Here is a 10,306-nt window from a genome sequence, read left to right as displayed (position 1 = left end):
TTTTGTGCACGAAAATCAGTGAATTTTGGGTCGACTCTCTCACAATAACTTGTCGGTTTACCTATAATACAGCAGATATTGTGTTGTCACATCAAGTGGAAGGAATTTTCACTATTTGAGAGTAGCGATGAGTATCAAAACATCGCAGTGTTTGGGGCTCAAAACGCGAGGGGCTCAACGTAATCGGTGTACTTTCAAATGGCTGGTGCTAACATACCGGTGTCAGATGGCTGATTGATACCATCGGGAATAGTTTTTAAACTTTCTAATTATAAGGTGAGCTATCGTATTCTCCCATATGTTGCAATCTTATTCTCCCATATGTTGCAACCGTTGCAACCGTTGCAACTCATCAGCGGTGCTGTCAGTGAGATCCATTTATCTACACTTGTAAATTTTGACTGTTAGCTTCCTAAGGCTGTGAACCATTTCGTGGTTAATTTTAACTTTTGGTTGAAATCTTGCACTCGAGTGGTTATTTTGATGTTGTCAAAAATAATCCTACTTGAAAGCATGGTTATTTTTGACAGATCGATGGTTATTTTCCGACACTTGCAAAAAAAAATACTAACTTCAATTCTTTAGTCAAAATTATTTCCAGTGCAGAATAAACCCAAATAACTTTCTATCCGTCAAACTTTGAAATGGGCCGCAGTTTTAGTTAAATTTAACTACTCGAAACAAAATAACCACTCAAATGTCAGATTTTAACCAAAAGTTAAAATTAACCGTGAAATGGTTCACAGCCTAAAAGAGCAATGGATTTATCATTCAGGGGTTAGCCAAATTTTGTGCTAGGGCACATAACCGATTTTGATATGTTTACGTTTCGTCTTTGACTCATCAGTGCATAGCAGTTCAAATTGAACTGGATTTATGTTTTTTTTTTGTTTCTCAGAAAAAACCTATGGTAATTGACTTGTTACACTAAAAATCAAGGTAATTGACTTGTTACACTGAAAATCTATTTTTTGAGGAGAAATCACTCATTGACGAGCTCTTCTATAAGCTACTCAAAATCAGATCGTTATCTACTCAAACTTTGACTTGATTCAAATATATTATATATCAATATGGATCACTTTAACAAATCCAAAACAAATCGAAAAAGACATCACAGTAACATCATCTCGTGACGGAAAAGGCTATTAGTTCGGTCATGTTTAGCAGTTTGCGTTTAGCGTGAACCCAGAACTTAGACTTTGCCGTAGATTCGTAATGTATATAGGACTGGTTCTACGATCCTACTGACATTACGAATATATCCAAGTCAGGGTTCGAACAAACGACATTTGGCTTGAGAAAACAGCGTCTTATACTCTAAAAAGCCAACCCAAGTCGTCGCTTTAATATAACGTAAATATTAACTTTCGTTTGTTTCAATTATAGAGTTTTTACTTTTCTTTACGTTTCGTCTTAGACTCGTCAGTGCAGAGCAGTTCAAATTGAACTGCTTATTGCAAACTTAAACAGTTCAACTTGAACCGCTAAGCAGACGTAAAGTTAATGCTATTTGCAAAACACTTATATATTTGGTACCGAAGTACCACGTCTTTCCTGACGTGCCGAATGAAAACGTTGTTTTCGGCTTATTCTGGCCGATGCAGGTATGGTCATTTAGGGGTTAGCCTATGTTCGTGCTTAGGGTTGTTGAACTTAGGGTGCAAGTTGAACTGTTTAAGTTTGCAATAAGCAGTTCAATTTGAACTGCTCTGCACTGACGAGTCTAAGACGAAACGCAAAGAAAAGTAAAAACGGTTATGTGCCCTAAGCACAAACATAGGCTAACCCCTAAATGACCATACCTGCATCGGCCAGAATAAGCCGAAAACAACGTTTTCGTTCGGCACGTCAGGAAAGACGTGGTACTTCGGTACCAAATATATAAGTGTTTTGCAAATAGCATTAACTTTACGTCTGCTTAGCGGTTCAAGTTGAACTGTTTAAGTTTGCAATAAGCAGTTCAATTTGAACTGCTCTGCACTGACGAGTCTAAGACGAAACGTAAAGAAAAGTAAAAACGGTTATGTGCCCTAAGCACAAACATAGGCTAACCCCTAAATGATCAATTATAGAGGTTTCAACCTTTTTGTTCTCAATTGCTTTTTAACTTTTCAATTTGTGCCTACTTTGAACCTTAATATTGTTTTTCATAAACCAGAAGTTGTTGACTAGGAGCCATGAGAAACAGTCCTGTAATTACTAGCAAGTTACTTAATATTTAATGATAGTACAAGGGCAGTAATGATGAAATCATCATACAAATTAGTAATGACTACCTGGCACCGGACTCCCATGCATCAGTAGAATAGCAGGCAAGTGTTTGATAACGCTTTATATAGGGTGATTTACTGAGAGATGAAAAATTGATACTGTGGAAAATTACACTCTATTTAACAAGTGGGTGAATGGGAAAAATAAATTCTGAATATCACTGTCGCCTTGTTACGCACGTGCATCATGCGGTGCACTCGTATTGACAAAAGATTTTAACGTATCACATATGTTAATGACAACAAAAAAATATACACAATTAAACACACATTGTACTTGAATCAGATGGATCGTCGCACGACCGATATAATTCTCGCATCGTCAGCTACAATTTCAAAAAAGCCGACTACAATAGTATCATTGTTTTTCTTTCTAACTTGACCTGGAGTGAAATTCTTGACAACGACGATGTTAATCTTGCGACTCAATCCTTTTCTAACGTTATGACGTATGCAATCGATCAATACGTTCCTAAGCGAATTATTCAGCCCTCCAAACAGGCTCCGTGGCAAACCGCAGAGCTAATACGTTTGAAAAGTTAAAAAAGGACCGCATTGAAGAAATACTCGAAGAATGGCGGCTTAGTGTTTCGACAAAATTACACGCAAATAAATAAAGTATACAAAAAGACAGCCAAGCGTTGCTACTCTAACTATTTGCGCAATGTGCAAAGGAGGCTAAAGTCTGATCCAAAATCATTTTGGAAACATGTAAATGAGCTAAGAAAGGAATCGGACCTACCCTCGACAATGTTTTACGAACAACAAACTGGTTCCTGCACGCAAGAGATAAGCGATATGTTTAGGAAAAAATTTTCCAGCGTTTTTTCTAGAGAGACCTTAAGCCCGTACCAATATCGACATCGACACTGTACTAACGGCAATCGTAAAACTTAAACCTTCACACTCGCCTGGACCCGACGGTATTCCGGCAGTTGTCTTGAAAAGATGTTCAAGTGCAATAGTAACTCCTTTATGCCAACTGTTTCAACTATCACTCACGACCGGAGTCTTTCCCGTTATGTGGAAATCTTCCTACATGTTTCCAGTTCACAAAAAAGGAGACAAAAAGAACATTGACAATTATCGTGGAATTACTGCCCTAAGCGCCATACCTAAATTGTTCGAATTAGTAGTTCTTAAACCAATTTTCGACCACTGTAAACAATACATCGCGGAAACTCAACACGGATTCATGCCGAAACGCTCCACTGCTACTAATCTCTTATCTTTTACGACGTACATAATGGATGCTATGTCTAATGGCTTCCAAACGGATGCTATTTACACGGATATCTCCGCAGCTTTTGATAAAATCAATCACGCTATCACGATCGCCAAACTGGATAGGCTGGGCTTCGGTTCCAGTATTCTTCGATGGATGCAATCGTATCTCTGCAATCGACGGCTGGCGGTCAAAATCAATGACAGCCTATCGCAGGAGTTCTTTGCTTTTTCCGGAATACCTCAAGGAAGCCATCTCGGTCCACTGATTTTCCTCCTTTATTTCAACGATGTAAATTACTCACTAGAAGGCCCACGACTATCTTTTGCTGATGACTTAAAGTTATACCAAAATAATCAAGAGTGCAGAGGATGCTTCATACCTTCAGCGTCAACTGACCATTTTTTCAAGGTGGTGCGAGATCAACCGAATGGCTTTAAACATTAGCAAATGCTCCATTATCACGTTCACTCGTAAGAAAGACCCTTTGCGGTTTGATTATTGCCTCCATGATGCTGCGATTGAAAGAGTTACTTGTGTCAAAGATCTTGGAGTTTATCTAGACGAACAAATGAATTACAAGCAGCATATTGGTTACATAGTTACGAAGGCTTCTCGTTGTTTGGGATTTGTTATGAGAATTGCTAAGCCGACGACACGACCAGGCACTCCGAAGAAAAATCAGCATTAAAACTGTTCGCTAATGATTCACCGCCAGTTACCACAAATCTAGCGACCCCTTGTAAATGAGAAAAAAAAATTTCTCGAGCAACACTGTTTAAGTTGCTATGGACTAGTTACCAAGGAACCCCAAAACAAATAAACATGTTTTGAAAGCGGTGGAATAGTTCTATTAGTGTTAAACTTTGTCCAAATTAAGCAGAAATGAATTTAAATGAACTCGATTTTCGGAATTTAATCGAAACTATGGATGAAACCAACGAACGAGGACAATGATCTGCTGCCAGCGATTCATCCGTACACTTCAACTGCTAGCTTTTCTGGGCAGTAGGATTCGGTGTAATATGCCGGTGTCAAAATTGTTTTGTGTCGATTGATTGCGCAGCAGTGGAAACATTATTTCACCTTGTTGGCCACTATTCGAGGATTACTAGTGGAATTCCATAAAGAAATCATTTTACCGTACGTTATGCAGGTACCGTAGAGCCGACGACACGACCAGACACTCCGAAGCAAAATTGGAATAAAAAGTGTTCGTGAGCGATTTACCGCCAGTTATCGAATATTGAAAGACCCCTAGGTAATAATAAAAATATATTTTACAAGCATCACTGCTGTGGTTGCTACGAAATAGTCGCCATGCACGGCATAATAAACAAACAGGTAATACTTTAAAAGATGTATTATAAGTAAAACACTTTAACATATATCAAGTTAGGCTAAAATATATTCATTGTAGGAATGTACCAGTTATTATGGAGATAACACTATGAGGATGTGATGGTGATCTATCAAAATGGAACATATCCGCCTATATTTACCACTGAATTTTTCTGAAACATTTTCTACGTATCTTTCAACAATATTTGAATGATAGGATAATGTCCCTGTCAAGCCGCCCACTGACTGTCTCTGCTTCTACAGGCGTTTAAAAAGAGATTCATTATAAGAATCAAGCACCATCTGCCTAATGATAATCGGTAGCAAAACAAATTTTCTCACGACCAACAAAGCACGCTCAAGAACTATTTACTTACAACACGACTTGCTGTAATACGAGCACAATAAATATAGATTTCATCATTCTACATTTTTATTTATTCCGGACGTTTGAAATATGATTTACTAATAAACCGGTAAATGTTAGCGCAGATTAAAGTTGATTGAAATTGTAATCACAGCATGTTTCACCGGTACCTTAATCATTTATTTATTGTTGCATTTTTATATAAATTAAATATTGGTGAAGTCATTTGAAATTCGTGAAATCTGATTAAAAATGTACAAGAATTTGGATCGAAAAACATTCGAAATATAAATAATTTAAGCTGTTTTAGTACATTTGCATTAAAAGTAAAAAAAATAACGATCGGGACTTTTCACCGAATTTCGAAATTGCAGCACATCACCAACATTCGGGGTCATACACGTTCATCTGAGTGCCTCAATGGGTTGCAGACCATTCTGGTCTCACGATGAAATTTTCTTCACTCTAGCTAGTCCGCTAGCTGTGAAAAGATAAACAATGGTAACTAGGGTTACTGTAACTGTTATTTCGAAAACAACAATTTCTCAGACCGCGTTGCCAATTTCAAACATTTTTCATAAGATCTCATTTTGACATTACCAGTTACTGAGGGGTAGCTCGATTTACGATACAGTTTTAAAAGCGAGTGGCAGGTCGTGTCGTCGGCTAAGCGCTTCACAGATATATACAGTTTAAAGTCGCTCTACTGCTCACTTGTTCGCTCAACACTCGAATACTGCTCGGTGATATGGAACCCTCACTATGTTAATGGTGTTCTCAGAATTGAGTCAATCCAACGACGTTTCGTTCGTTTCGCTCTTCGCAAATTGCCGTGGACCAACCCTCATCAGCTGCCGAGCTACGAAAGCCGTGGAATGCTTATCGGGCTCGATACTTTGCAAGTGCGTCGTGACCTGTTCCGTGCAATGCTGATTGCCGATGTCTTGACGAACAATATCGATTGCCCAGCACTTCTTAGTCAAATCAACCTCAACGTTCGTTCCAGAGCTCTCCGCAACAACAACCTCCTCAGATTGCCTCTACGTCGTACTAACTACGGAATCAACGGTGCCGTCATTGGATTGCAACGAACCTTCAACGGTGTTTCGACGGGATTCGATTTTCATTTTTCCCGCAGCCGAATAAGCGAAAATTTTTTAAATATACTTAGAAACAATCATTAGGACTTAAATTTGTCTGTTGATTAAATAAATAAATAAATGCTAAATAAATGCTAATAAACACGGGCTTTTTAATATAGCAAGATAAGATAATTGCAATCTTGTACTAAGATAATCTGATAATTCATAATCAGATGATTTTATAATAATAAAACTTTGGGAGTGTTCAAAGACAAGCAATTGTCTTTAAAAAGACTGTTTATGTTACATGTAGCCTAGAATAACACTGAACATGTTGAAAAAGGATGATTCCCCGGTGAACGAAAAAAAATCGTTAAAGCCGGAGGTAAGTAAATGATAGAGCTAGAACATTTATATTGTCATTTAGGGGTTTTGGTACCTCATGGGTACCGGTTTGTGCAAAAGTACACATGACTGATTTCAATTTTTTTTTACGTTTCGCCTTCGGCTCATCAGTGCAATTAGCAGATTATGTTGATCTGCTAATGCCACGTCACGGATCAACATAATCCGCTAAGCAGACGTAAAGTACTTGCTATTTACAAGTCACTTTATTTACACCGATGTGTTGTTTATATTGTTCTTCTTACATTGTCCATGATTTCATACTTATTTGGGCCAAACATTCGACCATTACAAGTACTTGAATTAACATTTCAGGACAGTAACAATATGTTGATTGCATTTATTATATTTCGCACGTTACATATTACAAAAAAAATCGTTCCTCTTTTGCTACTTTGTCGATTTGGGTAACGGAATATGCTCTCTGTCACTTTCTCGAAGTACACCCGGAGGTAAAAATCCTAGAAGATTAGTCACATGCTCCTTTAGCAATTTTATACGCTCTTCTTCGATGATATTTTGCCGGCGATTCACTTCCTCTTCGAACATGATTTGTTGTTCCAGCATCTGCTTTACCTCGTCTGTTCGACGACGTCGGCGGTCTTCAAGCAATCCCTCTATTGCTCGACGATGCTCTGATATTTTCAATCGTCTTTTCGCTGCTGTCATCTGATCTATTCGATCTCGTTCGGCCCATTGCCGTAACTGGTCTTCCTTAAACTTTCGATCTTCATCGGCTTCACGTTCTCGACGAGACTGAATGTCTACTATCTGACGTTCCAAACCCAGTCTTGCCTCAATTCGTCGACGTAATTGTTGCTCAAGATCTTGCTGGATTCTGTTCTCTTGACGTTCTTCCATTTCAGCAGCATACATATCTAGTAGTAAACCCTCGCGCTTGCGGGCCTCATCCTAAAAATAGTAAATGTACGTAGTATATCGCATGCTAAATGCCGAGTTTTGTATGGAATATTATTCCACACAAACGACAAAAATTGTACTCACAAACTCTGCTTGTAGTTCAGAAACCATTTTCTCGTTCAAACGTTCTCTAGATTGAATACTTAGCAATTTACGCCTGTTCATTTCTTGCTGCTCTGCTTCTTGTTTTTCTAAGTAGACACGAATGCGATCATTTTCTTCTGCCATTGCAATCTTTTGTCGTTCCTGCCAGATTGCTTTAGCTTCTTGGAAATATTCCATTTCTTTGCGAGTACGTTTCTGCATTTCAAATTTCCGTTGAATTTCTTCAAATTGTTCTTCTTGAATGCGTTTACATATTTCATCGAAATAAATCTTATCTTGCAGAAATTCTTCGTACATAATTTGTTTTTGCCGGTGCAAAGCATGCATCTGGTTTAACAGAACCTGTCGCAGTTCCTGTTTGCGTTTCCATTCATCCTCTTGACATTGCCGAACATAGTCCACATTTTCAAGTCGAAGTCGTTCCAATTCTTCTTGCTCTTTCCGAGCGACTAACTGTTCCTCTAGTCTTTTGGCTTCCAATTCTGCCTTTTGTGCAGCAATTCCTTTTGCTACGTAAGCAGCTCGTAGCTTGGATTCTAATTCCCTTAGCTCTTGATTGGAGTCGCGTAGTTGTTGACGAAGTTTTTCTTCGTTGATTTTTCGTCGATTAGTTTCATATAGTTCGATGGCGAGCTTTTGTTCTTCCTAATTAAAATTGAACCAGAATTACTCACAACAGTCAACTATTTTTGAGCATCTTTCTCAAAGCACTCAAATAATCTAAAGTGCCAAGAAAGGATTTTAATGAATTTATTCCTACTCTAATCAGATACGACATATGGACTAATCAAAATGTTTAATATGAAATGCGTATTTGTTCAGAATAAGAGAGATCAACGATAGAGTAAGACTAAATTTTTGCTTAGTAAGCTGTACTCATACCTCAATTTGTTTTTGGCGGTTTGCCTCCTTTTCTGCTGTATCTTGCCGATGAGCCTCCAGATCTTTTTCGCGTCGTATGGCAGTTTGTTGCCGCTTTTGTAAATTAAGTTCACTATTCCGCTGGATTTGTTGTAGATCTTTATGATAACTCTCATGCTGTTTGATACTTTGTACATCCCGACAAAGAGCAGTGTGTCGTAGCTGTCTTCGCTTATCCGGTGTAGGAAACTATGATTTAGGTTAGTTTTTTTTCGGTAATTTGATGCTTCACTAATACTTACCATCGATCAAAAAGGCCTATCCGTTTACTTAAAAATGTTTACAATTTTTTTTCGTTTTTGATGTCTATATGGACGGCTAAGACCGCTCAATATATTTAGATATGTTTATATACCGGTAGCTATGGAAACAAAACATTTCAACCACGAGCATGTAGTAGATAAGGTGATCACTTTTTACAAAATAAGGCACAAGTTGCAATACGAAAAAAAGCTTGTTGAGCTTGTTTAGGTTTTATCAGTCTAACGAGAAAAACAGATTGAAAAAAGTCTGACAAATGAAATGTAAAACAACGAAAAAGTTACTCTAGTAACGGGACTCGAACACGTTGCTTTCTTCGAACCGGAGGAATTGTTTTACCAAATAAACTAATCTGCATGAGATACACAGAAATAAAAAATTAAAATGTTCGAGAGCCGCGCAGTTCACTTATAGCAGACCCTGCTAGCTTAGAGAGAGAAATCAGTCTTCTTTGTTTTTTATATAAAATACGTCTGTTGATCATTTTCATCAATATGCATTCCCGATTTAGTAATAGTGATCAACCCCTCGTTATACACTAGGACGATTCACGATGGAAAATATACAGGTGGCGAGATTGTTCTATGTGTGAGTGCAGTTGTCATATCGAAAAAATAGGAAGATGTGCAGAAAAATGTAAAGATTGGCCGTTGCAGTATTATTCATCGAATCACGTCCAATTGTAATCACCAAGCGCAAAGCTTTATTTAAAATTTATCATGACGGGAATGCATGATAACTTATACTATTAAACTACATTCCCAAAAACACCACACAGTAACTCGGCAATAGAATTTTGAGTCGTGTTTCGTTCCGATGTTTACATGCATCGATTCCGCCGTCATACTCAAATTCGTGCCAAAATTACACACTTTCAGAAACAGCTTATCACACCACCGGTTCTTCGTGATGTCGATTCAGTACTGCCCGAATAAAAAATATTGTAGACAAACAATACGATTTGCTGTTCCAAAACCTTCCACAATTTTGCTTTGACCATTGAAAACTATTTTAATGTATTGTTATACACTATTCAATTAATTGTGAACATGCTTTTTACAATAGAATGTATAGGTTGTTAAATATCGTAACAATTCAAATCATAAAATTTTCTCATATTTTCTTGGAAAACAATCAAATGTACAGTTGGCATATTGTTTGAAACACCACGTGTACAATAAATTCAATTGTGAATCGTAGAAACAATATATTGAATCGTTGGAAATGGAAAAAATCTTGTCAAGAAACAAAAAAAAAAGTATTTTAACCCATAGATCTAATTGTGAATCAATTGTTTATGCTGTGAAATCAATGTTTAATTTTTTAATAGTTTACATCGATTCGGAGCAATTTTTTTCGGATGATTTTTCAAATTTATAAGCGACAGTTTCTCCGCTTCCTATTT

General features: G+C 37.5%; 1 protein-coding gene and 1 long non-coding RNA gene across 2 annotated transcripts; one reads left to right on the top strand and one right to left on the bottom strand.

The window, feature by feature from the left end:
- The first annotated feature begins 4,672 nt into the window (after positions 1–4,672).
- LOC131440405 (uncharacterized) lies at positions 4,673–5,264 on the top strand. The gene is made up of 2 exons (XR_009231386.1): positions 4,673–4,842; positions 4,919–5,264. It is a non-coding gene; the product is annotated as an uncharacterized LOC131440405 (long non-coding RNA).
- Positions 5,265–7,002: 1,738 nt separating this feature from the next.
- Positions 7,003–9,017, bottom strand: LOC131440397 (meiosis-specific nuclear structural protein 1-like). The gene is made up of 4 exons (XM_058611661.1): positions 8,883–9,017; positions 8,602–8,829; positions 7,699–8,364; positions 7,003–7,605 (listed from the first exon to the last, which is right to left on the bottom strand). The coding sequence occupies exons 1-4, from the start codon at positions 8,883–8,885 to the stop codon at positions 7,084–7,086; spliced, it is 1,419 nt and encodes a 472-aa protein (XP_058467644.1). The 5' UTR covers positions 8,886–9,017; the 3' UTR covers positions 7,003–7,083.
- Between the last annotated feature and the right edge of the window lie 1,289 nt (positions 9,018–10,306).

The sequence above is a fragment of the Malaya genurostris genome, chromosome 1 (genome assembly GCF_030247185.1).
Source record: "Malaya genurostris strain Urasoe2022 chromosome 1, Malgen_1.1, whole genome shotgun sequence".
NCBI classification, from domain to species: Eukaryota; Metazoa; Arthropoda; class Insecta; order Diptera; family Culicidae; genus Malaya; species Malaya genurostris.
Note: the sequence above shows the minus strand (reverse complement) of the source record. Positions and strands in the feature narration are given on the sequence as shown.